The 21488-nt window shown below is 39.8% G+C and overlaps 2 protein-coding genes across 3 annotated transcripts in view; one reads left to right on the forward strand and one right to left on the reverse strand.

Annotated features, from left to right (window-relative positions):
* Positions 1-1326: 1326 nt before the first annotated feature.
* Abhd12b (abhydrolase domain containing 12B) overlaps positions 1327-21488 on the forward strand; it is a 32119-nt gene continuing 11957 nt past the window's right edge. The window contains exons 1-9 of one of the 2 annotated variants that reach the window (XM_047539578.1): positions 1327-1457; positions 6250-6377; positions 7160-7262; positions 8905-9024; positions 11273-11303; positions 14340-14385; positions 14492-14621; positions 15056-15093; positions 16957-17036. In XM_047539578.1, the coding sequence (XP_047395534.1) occupies positions 1363-1457; positions 6250-6377; positions 7160-7262; positions 8905-9024; positions 11273-11303; positions 14340-14385; positions 14492-14621; positions 15056-15093; positions 16957-17036 (771 nt within the window). In that variant the 5' untranslated portion in view covers positions 1327-1362. The remainder of the gene's footprint in view (positions 1458-6249; positions 6378-7159; positions 7263-8904; positions 9025-11272; positions 11304-14339; positions 14386-14491; positions 14622-15055; positions 15094-16956; positions 17037-21488) is intronic. The other variant, XM_047539579.1, reaches the window with a different exon arrangement.
* LOC124976722 (SS18-like protein 2) lies at positions 18008-18435 on the reverse strand. Its single transcript, XM_047539580.1, has one exon. It carries the CDS (start codon positions 18418-18420, stop codon positions 18187-18189), a length of 234 nt encoding a protein of 77 aa, XP_047395536.1. The 5' UTR covers positions 18421-18435; the 3' UTR covers positions 18008-18186.

The raw sequence follows: 21488 nt of genomic DNA on the forward strand, positions 1-21488 counted from the left end.
TTCTCTCAACCTGAACTGATGGAAATAGAATCTGGCACTATCTGGGCTGCTGTTCTCTCCTCCCTCCTCTACTAGCCATCTCTGGTTCCTCCATTTTCACAAGGCAAGGAAGGCCTAGAGTCTCATCCAGAGCTTCCCTGAAAAAGTTCTGTGAGATTCCAGACCATCTTTATGACCAACTCCTGGGGTGGAATCAGACATCTCCTTGAACCTTTCTCATCATGCAGGGTGTAGCCCTGTGCAAACTCACCTGCAGCTGCCTCATCAGTCAGACTGAGATCACATTGGTTCTTCTTGGTCTGATTCTTCTTCTGTCTTGATGTGAATCAGAAAAATGAACATTCCCAGGATGATTTTAAGAGGCAGTGAACAAAATCTCCTTTTGCCTGGCAAGTTCTGAAATGGTCTAATCATCAGAACTCTTTCTTGCAAAGTGTGTCTTTTCCTCCATACTGTCCTATTATCCCCAAGCAAATGGGTCTCCATGACTTTCTGGGGGCTAGCAGTCTCCTGCTCTGACCTCTGCCTAAACAGAACAGGCACCACATTTCACCTCTGGCGATGCTGCACCAAGGATGCATCTTCATTCAAGAGGAAGCCTTGGTGTTGGCTGGCATCACATTGTAACCCTTTTCTTCCCCCTTATCCCCACACTAGTGCCCTGTGGCTTCCCTGGAGCAGGTCTGGTAGACCCAATCCCTGCTCCTAGGAGACAACTGTGCAATGTAAGTCTGTACCAGGTACCAACCATCGCAAGGCGTGAACAAAAATGGAGTTCTGTTACATGCTGCTAAATAAACAAAACGTCAAAAAGATTTTACCTTTGGATACCTGGAGTTACTGTAGTTCATAACACGATGGATAGATTAACCATTACACAACCAAAGGATGTTAAAGAAATTCTTGCCACAGTAATGATATGAAGATCTATTAATTCAGTGCCTATTAAATTTTTGTTTTGGTTCTACCATGAGAAATGATACTACTTCATACAGGCTTCTTGCTCCTGCGTGCACACGGATGTATAATGGGAATCGAATAAAAATGAAAGGTTGCCCTACACTTAGGATACGTTTGTTTCTATTGTTCATCTGTGTATGCAAGGGGGAAGCCGCGAGCAGACCGTCCCAGGCAGAAGCCCACCCTTGGGCGGCCGCTGGCTCCTGAGGTGGGTGGGGCGCATCTCGCGGTACCTGGCTGCAGAGCGCCCCGCGCCTCCGCGATTCCCAGCCCGCCGCCAGGCGCCTGGGAGAAGGGCGGGCGTGGGCGCCGCAGGGGTGTGGCGGACGTGGGCGGCGACTCCAGGTGGCAGTTCCCCCAGCACTGGCGGTGGTAGCGACTGGGGACAGGGCACAGCACTGGATGGACTCTCGAGACTGTGAGGCCGATGCGGCTCCCGGGCCCCGCGCCTGCGACTGCGTGGCCACCTGGTGGGACATGGTCCTGAGGAATCTGCAGTGAGTACTCCCGGCTAGCGACGCAGAAGCCCGGATGGCAGGACAGAGGTCGGGCAAGGGCGACCGAGCCTCTGACCCTTACACTCTTACACCCTTAGGAGCCCTGCCCTAGCGCCCTCCGCAGACCCCAGGTCAGGCACTATGGCTCCAGGGGGCTGTGAGTTCCCGGGGCTCTTTGGCATGGTCTAATGCTGAGTCTGGACCCCTATCTGGGCCATTGATCTCACAGAATTGACTTTTCCAGAACTTAAAACTTTTTGGGGCTTCGAAATTGAGATTTGAAATAGAGGTTCAGATTCCTATACCAAAATCTCTTTTATCTGACTATTTTACTAACACACAAGATGGATTTTGATATTACTAATAACAGTGGCAATAATAATATACTGTGTGCGGTAATCTAAGCTGGTCTTCTTAGGTCAGAAAGTTGCTGCCTAGCTCCCGAATGTGAATGATCAAGTGTACATTTAAAGAACACACCTCCACAACGCTAAAGCTATGTAGTACATTGCAATCACAAAGTATTGTTGCCCACGCCAAGTTCTCATATTGTTTAAATCTGGAAATGTCTGTATATCAGAGGGATTTCTTTTTCTTTTCTTCTTTCTTTCTTTCTTCTTCTTTTTTTTTTTTTTAACGTTCTTCCTCCCATGGATTGAACAATAATCTTCAGTTACTGGAATTCATTAGTAATATATGTCAATCTTGTTTGAACAGAAACCTGGTATTGGTTGGAGACGTGGACGTAGGAGACTTGTATATTTCCTGTTGTTTTGTTGATGTGGGAAGATATTGGCATTTTTGTTTATATTTCTTCTTTTTATTCCTTTTTAACTTGAGCCGATGACAAAATATTCCAGAATTGCATTCAGACAGGAGACTTCACTTTGGAATTCAATGGTGACCACTGGGGATCTTTTCTCTTCCTTCCGTAGCTTAGGACCGTTAGCAGAGAGTGGCTCCAACTGGTCTAATGGTGCAGAACCCATACCTTAGTAGGACACCTTCAGGATATTCTGTGCACTTTTCAAATTTCACATTCATTGGACTCCCTGCCCAACCCCATATGGTTATTCTAGGAAAGCTGGCATTGACCACCTCTCCCGTGCCCATTTTCTATACACTTAATGACTGATTATTTAATTCATGCTAATAGTTCATGCTAATAGAGCATTGATTAGGTAGAGTTTCAAAGCTGCAGTTCACTCGCTTAGAGAACAATCTACTTTTTGTTGATAATGGGGTGGGAGGTGGGGAGTTGGGGACCCTGCTACTTGCCGTACTAATTAATTAAAAAATAACTCTCAAGTGATGCTCCCTGAAAGGATAAAGTATCAGTGTGTTTCTTTATCCAAACAGATTATTGATCTAACATAAGACATGCTAAGGCTGAGGCATAGACCTGTTTCTGGCACCTGGAATCCTTTTTGTTTCTTGGAGCCAAATATTCCTGGAGGACTTGCTGTGTGCCTGGTCCAGCTTATACAGCTGGGTCTATTGTCATGTGTTATGAAGCTCCAGGAGAACACTTAATCATATGATATTTTCAGTGGTAGTCTATTTATTTTTCAAAAATTTCATCTGACATAATTGCTGCTTAAGGTGGGTGGGTCCTTGACAGTAAGTCTCCATTGCAAATGATTTTCTTTAAACTGGGAAAAAAAAAAATGGAAAATGTTCCCAGTAAAGAAGCTGGCATGGGCCAAAGGGCTATTTTCCTCCTTATTTGCCAGTGTCACCCAAGTCATCACATTTCTAGAGAGCATAGAAAACTCCTTAAATAGGCAGATAAACTGAATCATTCTTCTCACAGTATTGGTTATCTACTATTTATCATGCACTTGCCTACATACTGGGTTCAAGGAATAAATGAAACAGGTTAAAAAAAAATCCCTGCTCTTTTAGAGCTCTCATTGATCCCTTTTCAGTTGTTGTTCAAAAATGTATAAATGCATTCTAATGTCATGTACAACTAATTAGAACAAATAAAAAAATTTAAAAAATAATGAACAAAAAGAAAAAAAAAAAAAGGAATGAAGCTCTCCCTTTCCCTCCAAAAACTATCCAAAATCATTGCTCATTAAAGAAATACACCCTTCTTTCTGCCTTCAATCTGTGGGTCAGCAGATATTTATTGAGCTTGGCTCTGTGCTCCAGAGTGGGATGTAAAAGAATCACATACCATGTGCTTTATGCCTGACACAGAGTGGAGAAGATGGTCTAATAATGAGGAAACTGTCAGGGAACAAGACAGGGTTAAGCTGAGGCCCCATTTTAATTTGCGGGAGGGATGGAAAGAGAGGGAAGGTCACCGTGGGAAGATCTGTCTTGGGAGGCTTCCACAAAGATGATACACTTGAGTGGGTGTGAAGGTATGGGGGTGGGATTTGGCTGGGATGATGTATCTTGGTACTCAGTGATCCACACGTGTTGGCTGCATGAATCGGCATGTAGGAAGGATGTGCAAAGTGTCTTCGTATTTGAAATAGCTGCCTGACCAAATGTGGTTGGGTTTGGGCTCTCAAAAGCTGGTTTGTAGACATCTCTGAGCAAGAATGTTATCAGTTCAGGTTCCACCAGGTTTCACCAGTCAGAATCACCCAGTTAGGTTCTGTGGTCTCTGTGGGATGCTGCACAGTTATAGCCACCGCTGATCAAAGGGCAAAGAACACCAAGGCACCAAGGTTGTTTGATGTGGCTGGCCGGTAGCAGGGATTGAGCTGAAACTGCATCCTCTGCTCAAATAAGGTCTATTAGCCACTGGTGACTTTTGATCCCCCACTGATCTAGGGGAAGTCAAATTGACAACCCCCTACTTAAAAGAAGCACCTTTGCATTATTGATGCTCTGAGGGATCTGGTCACTCTGTTCTTTTCCCGCAGCGCTTCTCACAGAAGTGCCTTGAGCTATTTGAGAGAAGGGTCTTGTATGAATTATTCCTTTAAAAAAGAAACACATTTCCCTCCACTGCTTCTGCTTCCCAAGCAGACCTTCAAAAGATAACTTAGCAGGAGACTACCCTGCCTACCTTCAAAAGATAACTTAGCAGGAGACTAACAGGCAGGGTAGCAGTGAGTGCAGGAAATCTGGCAAGAGCAAGCAGGAGGCAGCCCAAACTGTTGTGCCCAAACAGGGAGCAGGCACAACAACTCTGCTGACCTGTGTTCCCTTGTGCCTGTGCTGCCTTGATCTGTGGCTCAAAGTGGTTTCTTTAAGTTTTGATTTCTTATCTCTAAAATCAGAACAACAATGTCCTCTTCTGCCTGCTGCCTTCATGGGGTTATTTTACAGTATTATGAAACAATCATCTTCATTTGTTTCTTGCTGATTTTATGAGTAGGTCATTTCCCATGTGAGTGTTTTTGAAGAGCCATCTATTACCTTAACCCACATATCTTTCAGAATTGCTGGAAATCCACCAGGGATTCATTGTCTTCTCCCTTCTTGCCTCTTCCAAACATACATAAGTGCTCTGATTTTTAAATCATCAATACTTGAGGGAGGATTAATATTTTAGGGGGTCTTTCTTTGTCTTTGATTTTGTCATCAGAGGGCTCCTGAGAACACAGAAACAGTAAGGAGGAAAGAAGGTGGGAGGAAGTAGGGACCTCAAGAAAGGGCAAGGGTACAAAAGGGGAGAAGGGTATCGTAAAACAAGATTCTCTAAGAGCAGAACTATGCCAGAGGCTGGCCTTGTTCCTGGGGTTCTCTTTGCCTACCTGAAGGGCAAGTTGAACTCAGCAGGACAGTGACAACTTGCTGTAGTTATCACAGGGGTAAGGCAGACTTGGGGATGTGTGGCTCATTCATTGGCCTGCAATCTTGGGAAGGATTTTTAACTTTTTAGACTCCTTGTTTTCTGAACTGCCTCTGGGGTAGCAGAAAAATCAGGACAGGTGAACAAAATGCTTTCTATCTCTCCAACCTCACAATTCGACTACATTGGGCAGTTTCAATATTGATCGATTACAAAAGGGAAAGGATTTATTGAATAGATGATGTGGACAAAAGCTGGAAGCAGATAATATTAATCTCCTATTCCTTATCTGTCAAAGATAGGAGACCCTCTTGACCTTCTGGAGAGATGTGATTCAAGACAGAGGTGGCATTAGTGTTCCCCATGGACAAATCACTACTTGTAGGTTGATGATTCCCTCTTTGGTGGTTTGTGTCATAGAGGGCAGTAGAATGAGCAAGATGACCATGGTCCATCCCACTCCCTTCCAGGATACCCCTGCCCCTGCTTCTCACAGGTGCCCCTCCTCCAGGAATGTCACTCAGAAGTGGGGGTCTACTCTCATTGGGGTTTTTTTCCTCCTAAGACTCAGTCAGAAGAGAGAAGATCTAATGATGTCACTCACTGCTTTAGATAGTAGCAAAAACAGCTAATACCTGTAGTGCTGAGTTGTGATGTGATTTTAAACATGGAAACTATTAAGCTGTCTGCATCTTGTTTACTGATGACTTCAGGGTCCACTTTTGGCCCTCTATGGGGCAACGCTAGGAAGACAAGTCTGACCCTGGTGCACTCATCATCTCTTGCCCTCTTTCCCTGCCATACCCTGGTCTTTTCAGGGACTGGGCAGAGTTCTTGCTTTCCTCACTGGGTTCCTCTTCAGTGCCCAACTTTAGACAAGTGTGTGTAGTTATGTGTAAAAGATTTTGCTTAAATGCCAAGTTACCTGGCATGCCTAGTGTTAGTCTTTGAAATTTGATTTGAACTTTAAGAGAAAAAAAAAATCAAAAGGGGCTGATTTTGAAAAACTTTTGTGTGTTTCCTACTGTCTTGTAGATCTTTTCCACACTCCTGTTCAACACTCAGAGGAAAAATTGCTGCTCTGTATAACAGCTTTACGAGTAAACCATTAAAAGAACACATTTTTCCTCCTCTGATGGACATGCTGATTTTTTTTAATTTTTGTAAGTATATACTTCCCATGAATTTTCCCCAAATAAAAACTCACTGCCCTTAACACATTGCCTTATAACACATTGACAAGGACGGGTAAATTATAAATTTGTGGCTAGATTTAAAAAGTTTGAAACCTATTTAGTATTGACTTTGGAGGCTAGCATGATTCCTTTAAGTTGTTGGAAATAGGGAAATATACTTGTGTGATTTGTGACTGGGCCTTGTGATTGGAGTTTTAATTTAGGAGCTCAGTTCTCAAATTAGCTGTTGACAAGGATACCTAACTGCTCATGGAATTCTGATTTTCCCTTTTCTCTTATAAGCATCCCTTGAGTAGAAGGAGGAGGAGGAGACTGGGAGAGGAGGTAGAGAGAGACCACTGGGTGCTGTGTTAGTTAGGGTAATAGCCTTCTGGTATACCTCAACCATTTCTTGCCTTATGGATAATGACTAGGTTTCACTTCAGTGGCAGAATACTCATGGTTTTCTTCTGGGCCCTCTTAATTTATCAGAGTAACAGTCTCCTCTGTTTTCAGTTTGAGCCAAAGATAAGGATTGAATAAACTCTCTTAATCTAGCTTTAGGTTTTGTTTTTTTGTGTGTGTGTGTGTTTGTTTTTGCAGTTACTCTGCTGGCTAGTGCTAGTTGATAAAACTCTTTGCAAGGCATTTAGTGGCTTGTAACTTAGAAACCTATTCGCCTACAAAGACTAATCCCTGGTTTTATTTTGGTTATCATTAAAAGACATGGAATTTGATTCTGGTGGTTGATAATGATTTCTATTTTCCAGACAAAGCTCCATTTCTTGTGGATCTGAAGAAACCGGAGTCTAAGATTCCTCATACGGTGAACTTCTATATCAGGGTTGAACCCCGAGTGATGCTGGGAATCTGGTGAGTGCATGGATTGGACACAGAGTCGCTTGATGGACAGGGTTTTCCTGTTAGAAGGGCAAAGGAGAACAATGCTGCCTTACCTGTCTGTGTGGAGGTTGGTTCTCCTTGGAAATTGTTCCATAACACCTTCCCCTTACAGTGAAATCTGACCTGCTTGATTCTGCTTCTCAGGAATTTTGCTTCTGAGTGTGAAGTCAGATGCTGCCCTTGGTTCCTGTGCCCTGCCACCTCTTCTTGCTCCCCACCACCCTTGTTATGCCTTCTGCTCTAGACACACTCGCCCTGTGGCGCACACGAAGCCACAGTCCTGAGGATATTTTCCATCCCACCACTTCATTCTCTCTGGGCTTCCTGCATTCCTTTTTCTGCACAGCTAACTGTCTACTCATCTTTTCTGGGTTTTGCATGAACTGGTAATTTGAAATAAAACTTTTCCTTAGCCCCCATTTTAGTTATGTGCTTTGGTGGCCTTTTGTGCTTGTGCTTGTCTTGTCCACTAAGACATTTTCTTCTTGTTCTAATTAAGTAGATGTTTGTACTATTATTTGGTTGATGTCTGTTTTCCTTACCAGACCACAGCTTGCAGAGAAGACTTTGGTGGTGGTCTGTGATCAATTAAGCCTCATTCTTGGTACATGAAGAGCATGCAATAAATATTTGTCAGATGAAGTCATGAGCATTCTATTGTTTTTTCCTGTTATGCTAATCTCTGTCTTTTCTTGTTTGGTTCTACTACTTATTCTTGGCTGCTAAGTTTTCAGTACTCTGTTTTATATTTCATCTCCCTGAGTTTAAACCTCTAATCATAGAATGTTTGGGAACCAATATGGTTGCACTTGGTTTCTTAATGTGCAGGGAACAGGTCAGCTAACAGTGTTGGAATTTGGAAATCTTTTGGTTCTTTGCTTTTTTCCTTCTGGTCCTCAGTTTGATGAGATGGTTGTCCTCATTATGACCAGCTCACTCAGCAGGCAGTGGTACCTGTCCCTTAATAATCAAGAGAATGGAAGTTTTGTCATTTTTTGGCCTGTTCTGCAAGTCCCCTGTGACATGACATGTGACAGCATTTGCATTTTCAGGGTTCTTTCATTGGTTTAGCAAGATGAAGGAACAGGAGCTTGCAGGTATTAAAATCATAAGATAACTTGATTTCATTGATAAACTAACTGAACTTCATGTTAAAGTTTTCTTATCTGCATAAATTGATTTTTCTTTAAATTCTCTCCAACTTTTCTTTTCAACCAAACTAATGGCCGATTGCAAATATCTATTATGTTTTACTTGTTTCCAATTGTTTTGGTCATTTCAATGGACTGCACCTAAGAACTGGAGTCTTAGAAGCTTAAGGAGTACAAGAGTCAGGAGAAGTTAAACAGTAAATGGTTAAAAAGGGTCACCTTTGTTTATAAGGTGGTGGGTCAGTACAGATGTTTTGTGATATTATATTTTTATTTTAATTGGTGCATGTATTACTCAGGTAAAAATTTAAAAAATATTTTAGAATGGAATATAAATATAATGCATGAATGTATAAATAATATAAACACATACACACACAGGTGCCCCATAAGGCCCTCAGACTTTGGCAAAGAGAATTCCTGCCTTTGTACATGTTTGTGAAAACCTCCTTCCTCTTCAGGCACACAGTCCCCAGCTGTCGGGGGGAAGATGCCAAGGGGAAGAACCGTTGCTGGTATGAAGCGGCCCTTCATGATGGGAACCCAATTATTGTTTATCTTCATGGCAGTGCAGAACACAGGTCAGTGCCTCTGCTTGGATTTTTTTTTTTTTTTAAAGAGATTAAGAGCATTTCAGTGTCCTTGTGGGAGAGAGTGAAGGCAGGGTTCAGTTTTCAAACTCTGTTAACTTGTCTTCACAATTTTTTTTTTTCCTTTTTGAAATCTGAGGGTGTTCTGGCAAAAGACTTCTCTCTAGAAAATTATTTTGTGTGAAGAATAATGTGGGTCCTTAACTGGGAGGGAGAAAAGAATAATTCTTCTAAAATCTGGATGTTGATTTCAGAGAAGGCAATGGTTCTTTTATTCCTTAAGAATATCCGAAATGATGGATTAAATCTGTTGTCAGAATAAAAATGGAGTCACTTTTGTCAACAAAATAAATAAATAAAGCCAGAAGGTTGCGAAGAAGGGAATTGCCTGCATATATGGCTAATAACCTGATAATAAGAATTATTCGCAGGTCACTCTGCCAGAACCACAGTCTAGTACAAAGGCCGCTCCAAGTTTACACAAAAGTACTTGTGCAAGGCCATCTGCCCAGCAACTATCTGTTCAATCTCTGACTGGTGCTATCCTTGTTATTAATCCTTGTAGCTGATGCTTATCATTTCAAAATATCTTATATAATCCTCCTGATTTTGCATATATGAACTTCCCCTTGCCTCATTCTTTTTGAATACGTTCATAGTTTACTGTGGCATACATAGGCTCACGACAGTGCTCTGCTATTCCTGAATATTCTCCAAATACTCTTTAGAGAATCTCTGATAGTTACTTAGGTTGACAAACCCATGGATGACTGGAAAGGGGACAGGCATGCTTTATGGGGGAAAGGAAGATTCCTCTCCACATCAATGGACTTTTCAGAAGACTACAGTGGAAAGTCCTTTATTTAGCATTAATCCTGCTAATTAAAAGTATGAATTCTAAGATAAATCACTTGGAATTCTGACCACAGGAGTCGGGGACCATCTGACTCATTCTAGTCTGGAATATTCATGCCTCACCTCACTCTCTGGTCCCTACCTTGCTTGTAAGGAAGAATGTCTCCCAGAAGACTGGCTGTCCTTTGATGTGCTGTCAGAGCTGTCCCTGGGCCTGTCTCATTACATTAGATGATGGATATGAGCCATGACTGCACCTCCTTGGCCCCAGGGAGGGGTGCTGAGGCTTGGAGCCCACTGGTCTCCCTTCATCTCTGGAGGGAACTTCCAACTAAGTGACAAGCCCTGGAATCTGCCTCTTGGCTAGCGTGCCTATGTCTTTTTTCTTGCTCTCTTTTTCTGTCAGGTGATGTCTTTTTCTCATGACTTGCCTTTCCTCAAGGGGCTTTCTTGATGTGTCCATTTCAGAATCACATTTGTTGAGGTTTCCTGTGGAATTCGGCAGTCTTCGACACTGTTTAGTGTGGTGTAAACTTGGGCAGGATGCTGTGGCGTACTTATTTGAAGGATTACTGGGACCATATTGCCATGTGGCTGTGTAAATCTGAAATTGTCCTCGGTTATCCTAGAGTCACTGGTTCTAAGGTTCACCACATCTTCCTGGAGTCTTAGCTTCTTGTCAGCAAATGGTTTTGTAGGAATTCTCTGCCTTTTGACTCATTTTTGTTAATGTGAGAATAATCAATATAGTCATTTTATGGAAAAAAAACATCTTTTGTCCTTGTAGGGCAGTGAGCTTCACTCCTTTACCTCATCTTGCACTTAATGACAGAGAGGATGGGATACAGGCAAATTGTAATTTACTGCAACTTGACTCCATCGCCCCTTGTTCTGTTTTTTTTTTTTTTTTTTTTTTTTTTTTTTTTTTTGTGGTGCTGGGGATTGAACCCAGGGCCTTGTACTTGCAAGGCAAGCACTCTACCGACTGAGCTATCTCCCCAGCCCATGCCCCTTGTTCTGAAAAGTCACTTTCTAGAACTCACTTCCCTTTAGCTTCTAAAAATACTCCTAGAGATAAGTTTAGCTGTGAAGAAGTGAAAGGATATGAATTATCAATACTTCATCAGATGCTCACCTCAGAGAGCACTGGGCATCCAACACTCGTGTAGAGAAATGTCCAAAAACAGGGCCATTGATCACTCGCCTTGACACATCAGAGCTGGCTCTGCTACCAAGAAGCAGTTCTCTTGCTCCCAGTTGTTTATTTCTCTAATCTAAAAAAGAATGACATGAAATTAGATGCCAACAGCACTGGAGTGATTTTTCTTGAACTTGTCATCATAATTCCTAATTCTTTTTTTTTTTCCCCTAACCCCCTCTACAGGGCAGCCCCTCACAGACTTAAGCTGGTAAAGGTATGTCGAAAGAGGCCTCACAGAAGTTTCTTTCTTCCTTCCTTCCTGGGTGGTGCTGGGGATTGAACTCAGGGCCTCGTTTATCCTAGGCCAGAGCTCTACCACTAAGCTACATCCCCAGGCCCTGAAGAGGCCTTAAAGCTTCAGTTTTAGAAATCCCCGTTGATTCTGTTCTGAGTCATAACGTCTCCTCAGGTCTTTAGCCTGGTTATCTCCTGAGAGGTCCTAAGGGTGGGTTGTGGTGTCTGCGACAGCACACACTTTCATGTACTGATTCCCTTCATTTCAAAAAAAAAAAAAAAAAAAAAAGGTTGAAGACACTTAGCTTTTGCCCCCTGCCCCCAGGGTTGGGGGATAGGTTGAGAGAGTATATTAAGTGGAAAATTGCCTCTCCTTTTACAAGAAGTTATCTCTTTAGTGGTATAGAATAAAAATTCAGAATGTCTTCTTCTAAAAGTCCATCAAATCCTGGCTTTAGTCCTACATAAAGTTTTGTAGCCTGGTGGCCACTCTGTGCTCTTCTCATTCCTCAGTCCAGTTTGTTGAACAGTCCCTGCATTTCTAAGTGCGAGGAACATGGCTGGCTCTCCACTTAGCCATATCTACCTCAGAACTGGTCGGGTGAGCCGCCTGTTGATCCTTCGCCACATTCCAGTTAGGTAATCTCTGTTGCAGGTGACTGGGCTATTCCATTATTGACCCCGAGGCTTGGCTTCTCCTCCCACACACTGGCTCCTTCCTCAGTTCTTTCCAGTCTATAAACTGGCCTATAATCTGTCCTGTAATCTAGGCCTATAATCCTGCCAGCCTCAGTACCTCCAGCACTTCTTCACCCTCCCTCCCTGTGCAGTCAGGAAGCTCCTTTCCTGTCCACACCTCCACCCACAGCCCTGCATCTCAGAGGTAACCCTTGCTGAGGGATTGTGCTGGGAGAGTTTCGTCTGGGCAGGAGGATGTCTGTTCATTTGTGGGTTTGCTTTCTACCCCACATTGGTTCTTTGCTGTCTATACTTGGGATGTGGTGAAGCAGATGATCATGAGAATGTGTGTGTGTGTGTGTTTTTTTTCCCCCTCTCCCACTCAAAGTTGAATTGCATGACTTCAGTGTTCCCAGAAAGAAGAGATGTAGGTGTGAAAAGAAGGTGGCTAGTTCCTGTGGTGGTTAGGATGGGTGGGGGAGGCTGGTATGGCAGGATTTTTCCCCTGGGCACCTTCTGGGTATCAAGTACTGCCATCACCATCACCCAGTAGTACCAGGCTTCCAGAGCCTTTCCTTTCCTGCTTTGGATAGGTGCTTTTTTCAGAAAATAAATCTTTATTAAATTCTTCCTTGCTTGCTTCCTTTAATCACCTAATTCATCTATTCACATTTATTTGTATTTCTCCATCTTTATTTTTCTCTTTATATAAAGTTTTCGTCACTATGATTATATCTATATATAATTTTATGTTGTGTTCTTTTAATACAGTTTTGTAAACATTCTTCCATGCTTTTAGTCATCATGATTAACTGATTTAAAGCTTCCTTTTTATTTACAAACATTTGTTTACTTTATTCCTCCACTACTTTTGGATTTGTTCTTCTGAATTCATTTTAAATAGTATTGCTACAGAAAACTTTCAGCATGTAGTTTTTTTTTTTTTTTTTTTTTTTTTTTTTTCTTTCATGGGACTGGGGATCAAAGCCAAAGCTTTGCACATGTTAGGCAGGTACTATATCCCCAGTCCTTTTTCCTTCTTCTTTGGTATATTTTCCTAGAGATAAATTCTTAAGAGTAGGATTTGCTACTCTTGTTGTCCTTGAGTTGTACTGTCAAATGGTCCTTCAACACATGTGCCAAAGTAACACATGATTATTCCCTTTTCTCTGGATGCTTAGCTGCCATGTGTATTAGCTTTTTTTTTTTTTTTTTGAGGGAATGCAATTTGAATTAATATTTAAATTTCCATTTAATTTCTAATTATTAGTTTAATTTGTATTTAAAATTTCCTCAGTGAAATTTAGCTGCTCACATCTGTGCTGAAATAGGGGAAGCATAGTCTTTGAACATAGGCAGGCCCACGTGTGAGTCTTGGATCTGTCTCTAAAAACTGAGTGACTGAACAAATTACTGAAACTCTCCAGTGCTCAGTTGTTGGGTTTTGTTTTGTTTGTTTGTTTTGGTATGGGGATTGAGCCCACTTAACAACTGTATCACATTCCCAGCTTTTTAATTTTATTTATTTATTTTTTTGAGAGAGAGCCTTGACAAGTGGCTTAGAGACTTGCTAAATTGCTGAGATTGGCTTTGAACTTGGAATCCTCCTCCCTCAGCCTCCTGAACCACTGGGATTATAGGTGTGTGCCATGGCACCTGGTTCCCAGTTAATAAAAATCTATAAAATGAGAATAATATATTATTTATATACCATCATGAGGGTTAAATAAGTTTTTAAAAGTGTCTGCACATTAATAATTTATCCTTTTTATGTCTCTTCTCTTTGTCATTGTGTTTCACTTCACGTAAAATTATGTTTCCACATTCTTTCCTTCTTTATCAGGGACTTGGCAGTGGTTTCATGTGTTCCAGTGATCTCTAATTTTGATTGAACTTAACTCTTTAGCTGATCATATTTAAAATAAATATCTTCCCAGTGCTTGAGAGTTCTTATTTCTCAAGAGAGCGCTTTAAAAAACCAACATGCAATCAGGTATTTTAGTACATCATCCATGTAATTCTCCAATAACCCTAAAAGTAATGTTTTTTTACTTCTCAGAATAATGTTTTTATACTTAAATGTTAAGTAACTTGGCCAAGGTCACTCAGCTGGTAGGTGACAAGAGTCAGGGTGTGTCCCAGGTGGTCTGACCTGCCAGGCTGCTTTCCATGTTTCCCACTGAGACCGAGCTCCTCAAGTTTGAAGACATACACTAGATTTCAAAAATACAAATTTCCCCCATCTATCAAATCATCACGACTAGGGACATGGACATGTTGAGGAGCCTTTCCTGTTCACATCTTCAGTTTCAAGTGATGACAGTTCTTTGTTACCTAGGTGCTGAGTGACGGTGGCTTTCATGTTTTGTCTGTTGACTACAGAGGTATGTGTTGAGAACATGTTCAAAGATTTTCAAATAAGCAGGAGGCTTTTTGATAACGCCACATTTTGGAGGTAGTGATACTGTGTTTGCCTTTTTTTGCTGCCAGGATTTGGGGACTCTACCGGGAAGCCCACAGAGGAGGGACTGACTGCGGATGCTATTTGTGTCTATGAGTGGACCAAGGCAAGATGTGGTGCCACTCCTGTGTGTCTTTGGGGCCACTCTCTGGGTACAGGGTGAGTGAAAACTGATGATGTGTAATTTGGTGGATACTTGGGGCTTTATATCACATCAAAGTCAGCCAAGAACAGTGGAAGGGGCACTGAGCTCTGGGAGTCAGGAACTCTTCTTTGATTTCTCTCATACTCCAGAAGTGGCTAGAGACCTTGCTTATCTCAGTTTGCCTGTATGTAAAACAAGAGAGAGTCCTGTCGGCTCCATGGATCTATGACACTGAAGTTCATTCTAGACTTTCCTGGAGAGTTTTAAAGAAAAGACTTTTAAATTTAGGGCCTGTGGAACCTCTTGAAATCCTGTGCAAGTTTGTGTCTCTAACTAGAGAGCTCAGAGCTTTCATCAAATACTCATTCTGGATGTTTTGCATTTTGTATTGTTGATTTGACTATTAAGGCATCGCTTCACATATGTACTAATATTTATTGTTTTACAGAGTTGCAACAAATGCTGCAAAAGTTTTAGAAGAGAAAGGTAATGTGAAATGCTTCAGTGGTATAATTTCTTGGCTTCGGTGGGAAAATAAAAACAATCAAGAGACTGTTGTGTCCCCTTTGAACACAGAGATGCCAATGGCATCCCTTTTTGACAGTATCTGACAGTATAACAAACTTTCTTCTCTCCATTTAATATAAAATAATGGTTACTTTTGGGGGGGTTATCAAGTTTAAAATAAACACTAAGGAAAGAATTAAAAATACCTTCAGATGAATTCTCTTTGTGAAGTGCTGTTAATTAAAATTTCAGGAGAGGAAAATAACATTATGAAATGATAGGCAGGACTTGGTTTCTGCAGTCCTTCTTATAAAATAGCTATGTCAATGTTTCTCAAAGTGATTTATTTATTTACTTGGTACCAGGGATTGAACCTAGAGTGCTTTACCACTCAGGCACATGCCCAGCCCTTTTCATTTTTTATTTTGAGACAGGGTCTTGCTAAGTTGCTTAGGGTCTTGCTAAGTTGCTGAGACTGGCCTCAAACTTGTGTTTCTCCTGCCTGAACCTCCCAAGTTGCTGGGATTATAGGTATACACCCCCATACCTGGTCTCAAAGTGATATGAGAACAGCTCGTATGAGAATCTATTGAGTGTATTTGTGAAAAAATGTAGGTTTCCTGGATCCTAGGAGGTTTCACAAATTAGAATCTTTATGAATAGGGCCAGGTAATATTTTTTAAGATAAAAAATTAGAATATATATAGAAATGTTGGATAAATAAAAATATTAACTATCTGAATGCTATAGAGTTTCAAAATTCCAAAATCCAATTATCTGCTTTAAACTTTTTCTTTTGCCAATTTTTGCTTTTGTAGTGCTGGAGATTAAACCTAGGGCCTCATGCATTCTAGGCAAGCATTCTACCACTGAGCTACATCCCCAACCCCTTTTTCTTTATTTTTGTCTAGTTATTTTTGATTAAGTGCTAGTAATTATTTATGGAGACTCATAGAGATGATTTAAGACTTCTTCTGGAAATAATTTACCTTTCTTCTGAATGCAGTTGTGGTACAAATAGATTATCTTAATACAGTTGGAGATTGAACTGATTTGAAGCTGGGCTTCAGCCTTAATGAGAGCTGGTTTATTTCTAGTACATTATTATTCCTCTCCTAGGGTGTAGTTCTTTGAGATAACGACCAAAAGACTGAGAAATGTTCTTGGATCTTCCCTTTTGTCAGATCCTGAACTCTCATTTTCCCCTTTTGGTTCTGGAGAATACTGAAAGTTCTGTTTAGTTATATCAGCCATCACCGGTGCTTTCAGAGGTTCAGCTGATTTGAGGGGAAATGCAGCTCAAACTCTCTGGGCTTTTTTCAGTGGTATTGGCTCTGAAAATTCTCACTGATCAGTAAGTAATCCTTATATGCCTTCAAACATAAATATGCACATACACATACACATGTACAGAGCATATTCAAACTTTCTTCCCACATAGATTTTCTAATTGTTTTCATAAAGGAGATTGCTCCAAACAACCTAATCTGTCTCTGGCACATTTTAAACAACAGACTTCAGAATACTCTGTCTCCCTGTAGTACCTTGCTTTCTTAAATTGCCCAAGTCCTGGAAATCTTGTATTCATAGAAGATACTGGTTTTAACTATTATGTCCATAATAGAAATGGTGGAGAAACTTCGTTAAAAATGAACATTCTTGGCCCTTACTCCCAACATTTGACTCTTGAGTATGGTGTGGGGTCCAGGAAATTGCTTTATTAATAAACTTTGCAAATGATTTTTGAAGTAGATAGTTCATGTGCAAGATATCCCTTATCTAGGGAAGGTGGTGTTTGAATAGGAGAATTACTAATGTCTTTTTTATTTTATTATTTTCAAGGATGCCCAGTTGATGCCATTGTCTTGGAATCTCCATTTACCAACATATGGGTTGCAAGTATCAACTATCCCTTGTTAAAGGTAAGTCTCTGATTCAGATTTACAAGGTATCAAAGCATAGGCTATTTCTACACACATATGTTTATTAACTATCTTTCTTTTCTTACTTAGTTTTTCATGTTTCTAAGTTATTCTAACCTGAGATAGTTTATTAGCCAGTTACTATTAAAGGGGATGCAGTGGCTTTTGGTTTTGGTAGTTTATTTATTTTCTTCTAACAAATTGAGTGACTTAAGAGTGAAAGCCTTTTTCTCCTTTCATTAACTTTACTTGTCATCTTGTACAATTTTAATAGATAGCTTCTCTGTTATATTATTCCTTTTTAAATTAAAAATAAGCTTTCATACATCATTTTTAGCCCTATAAATGTTGGCCATATACCTTTCATGATTTATATATATATATTTTAGTTGTAGGTGGACACAATATCTTTATTTTATTTTTATGTGGTGCTGAGGATTGAATACAGGGTCTCATACATGCTAGGTAAGTGCTCTACCACTGAGCCACAACCCCAGCCCTCTTTCATGATTTTTTTTTTCCGAAGAAAATTGCACATCATTTATTATCAGATGATATTTGATAATACTAAAGAATCACTATGAATTTTGTTGCAATGATAATAGTATTATTGTTACATACAAGTCCTTACAGTTTTTGAGGGAACCAAATATAACACTTGTTACATGGAAACATCTATATCTTCATATTGTTCTTTTGTGGAAAAGCAAGCTTTATTTCAAAGTAACTTGAGAAGAGCAGTCAAGGGGAACACATTTACAAACTGGATAGGAGCACACAGATACTGTATCCACTTGGTAAAGGCTCAGTCAGAAGTCTCAGCAATTCCTGCAGATCCTCTAATACCTATTCAGTTTCCTCCTCAGGCTGAAACTAAACAGTAGTCTTGAAGATGCCTATGATGTCTTCGTTATCCAAACACTCTCCCTTTTAGGAAAGAGAACACCTGGGGTCTAGTTCTTGGTGATCTGATTAATTATTAATAAATATTTACATTGAGAATATAGTTAAGATAGTAGCTTTCTTCACATTTTCACATTTTTTCAAAGAACCACAGAGGTTTCATGTTTTAAGCAGTTGAGCTGGTAAAGATCCTGTCTCCATTTTATAGGAAATGGATTACATCCAATTACTCCTTACAACTGAAAGATCATTCCATTGCTTTTGAACTACTGGATGGGCTGGCATCTGTGATGGTAGCTAAATAAATGAGATTTCTATGTAACACATGCTGGTACTGGACACACTCGTTGGCTCGACCCTTGTTCTGATACTCCACAATACAGCGGATCAGCTGGTCATTCTCCTCCAGCAGCTGCTGGATAGTCTCTTGATTAACTTCCGCCTTGCCCCTCATCCAGTCAGGTACAAAGGCCACCGACATTGCTGGGGGCCTCAGTCGGCACCCTGCCTCAGAAAAAGACGCTGCCCAGTTTCCAGACAGACGCTATCTCCATACCACAGGGCCCACGGCGGGCAGGGCTACCCTCTCTACTTTGACTGGGTCCTCCAGCCTGCGGGGCGGGGCCCTCATGATTTTATCATAAGAAAGTTTCTAGATAATTCAAGAAAACTGCCAAATGCTTTTACACAGTATTACAGATAGAGAAAACAGTCTTCTCAAGAAAATAAAGTATTAAGAATTGGACTGCAAGATGTCATTTTAAAATCTGTTGTGTATATTACTCTAATTTTTATTTTATCCTAATTTTATAAGTTATTCCATGCCTATTGCTATAGAAATGTTAGCAGATGAGAGAGTAGGGGAGGCTGGGTTTTGGGGGGCATATATGACCCCAATTCTGTTGTTTGAGGCTCTAAGTCATTATAGGGATATATATATATATATATATATTTTTTTTTTTTTTTTTTTTTTTTTTGCGGTGCTGGGGATCGAACCCAGGGCTTTGTGCTTGCAAGGCAAGCACTCTACCGACTGAGCTATCTCCCCAGCCCCTAGGGATATTTTAATATAACTGTCTACTTTGGAATCTTTTGTATAGTAGACTATCATAGAATTTTCTGGAATTTGTTAACTATTTTCAGGGAAAGATAACTCTCACTACTTCCTGGGACACAAAATCACATAATCTCAAAAATACCCTTACTATTTAAATTTGGACTGAACACAAGCATCTGCTTTATAATCTAAAGTATGAATGTTGAGTAATTTAAGATTTAATAAATGAAACATTATCAACTGGTTCTAGACAATTGAATGTTTGTTTTAATATAACCATTAGTTGGACATCTATTATATTACTCTCAGTAATTGCTGATAAACTCATTAAATTGTAGATTTGTAACAAAGTTCATCATGAAAAGATTCAGTATTTTTGCCTAATTTGTCTTTTAAAAAATTTAGTTAATTTTGATATTTGGCAAAATAGGGAAAATACATGATTTAATGAGTCATTATAAATTAACACTGAGGTAAGTACCACCTAAGTCAAGAAATTAGCGTCATTGTCCCTCAGACATCTTCTCTTATTCCCAATCCAGTAAGCCCCATCTTATGTGATCCTTAGTCCTTAGATATAATCCTTACATGAACTTTATGGTAGTCATATTCAAGTACTTCTTTATAGTATTACTACTTGTGTGTACATCTATAAGGAATATAATTTGCCTGTTTTTGAATATTATATAAGTAGAATCATATAGAATGTATTGTATTTGTGGGAGTCATTGATGACATGTAGAGCTATAGTTTGGTCATTCTTGTTGCTATATAGTATTCCATTTCAGGGACATACCATGATTTATTGATCTATTCCATTATTCATGGACATTTGGGTCGCTTTCAGTGAGGCGCAATTAATATTGCAGTTGTGAGTATTCTTGAACCCATGTTCTATAAAATGTCACTGGAATGTACCTTAGGCATATGGTATGCATGCATTCAGTTTTAATAGTTACAGTACCAAGCAGTGTTCTAAATCACTTTACCACCTTATTCTCCCAGTACTTAGTTCTATGAGAATTCAATTTAAATCACATTTTTATCCCCACATTAATATATCATTGTTGTTTTAATTTTCATTTCTCTGATAATTAATGAGGTTGGGCATTTAAAATGTTTATTAGCCATTTGGATATCATTTCTTATGAAGTACTTGTTCATGTCTTTGCTGATTTTTCAGTGGAGTTCTATTTAGTTGTAGAAGTTCTTCATAGATGCTAGATATGAGTCATTAGAAAATTATTTGTATTGCAACTGTATTTTAGTATTTTGTTTTGCTTTTTTACTCTTTTCATAATATGTCATGATAAAGAAACTATTCCTAAATTTATTTTCCCACATTTTTATTGATACACTATAGTTTTATATAATGGTGGGATTTGCTGTTACATATTTGTACATGCATACAATATAGCAACATAATTTGGCCAATGTCATTTCCTTGTATTTCCCCTTTCCCTCCCTTTCTACCTCCCCCTAGTCCCTTTTTTATATTCTACTGACCTCCCTTGGATTTTTATGAGATTTCCTCATCATTATTCTTTTTCTTTATCTTCTCTAACTTCCATATCTGTGAACATACAAATCTTGACCTTCTGAGTTTGGCTTATTTTGCTTAACAGAATGTTCCCAAGTTTCATCCATGCTCTTACAAATGACATAATTTCATTTTCCTTTATGATTGACTAAAATTCCATTATGGACATGAACCACATTTTCTTTATTGATTGACATCTAGGCTGCTTCCAAAGTTTGGCTCTTGTGAATTGTGCAGCTATAAACATGGTATGCATGTATCATCATAGAATGCTGACTTTAATTCTTTAGGATAAATACTGAGGAGTGGTATAGCTGTGTCATATGGTAATTCCATTCCTAGTCTTCTGAGGAACCTCCATAGTGATTTCCATAGTGCTTGTACTAATTTACAGTCTCACCAATAGTGTAAAAGTGTTCCTTTTTTATTCTCATTCTCTCCAGCATTTATTATTGTTTGTATTCTTGATGACTGCCATTCAGACTGGTGTAAGATGAAATCTCAGTATGCTTTTTTTTTTTTTTTTTTTTTGTGGGGGTGGGGGGTGGTGGTACCAGGGTTTGAACTCAGGAGCCACATCCCCAGCCCTATTTTGTATTTCATTTAGAGACAGTGTCTCACTGAGTTGCTTAGCACCTCACTTTTGCTGAGGCTGGCTTTGAACTTGCGATCCTCCTGCCTCAGCCTCCTGAGCTGCTGAGATTCTGAAAGTAATACTTTGTTTTTTTTCCCATTGACTCTGATGTTGACCTTTTTTTTTTGTAAATAGGCTTTGGGATATCAAGGTAAGTTTCTTCTATCCTAATTTCTTCAGTGTTTTTATCATGAATGGGTGCTGAATTTAGTTAAAGGTTTTCTCTGCATCTATTGAGATGACTAAGAAATTTTTGTCCTTAATTCTATTTTTGTGATACATCAAATTTATTGATTTGCATATGTTAAACCATCTTGC

Source organism: Sciurus carolinensis, chromosome 2 (genome assembly GCF_902686445.1).
Source record: "Sciurus carolinensis chromosome 2, mSciCar1.2, whole genome shotgun sequence".
Classification (NCBI taxonomy): Eukaryota; Metazoa; Chordata; class Mammalia; order Rodentia; family Sciuridae; genus Sciurus; species Sciurus carolinensis.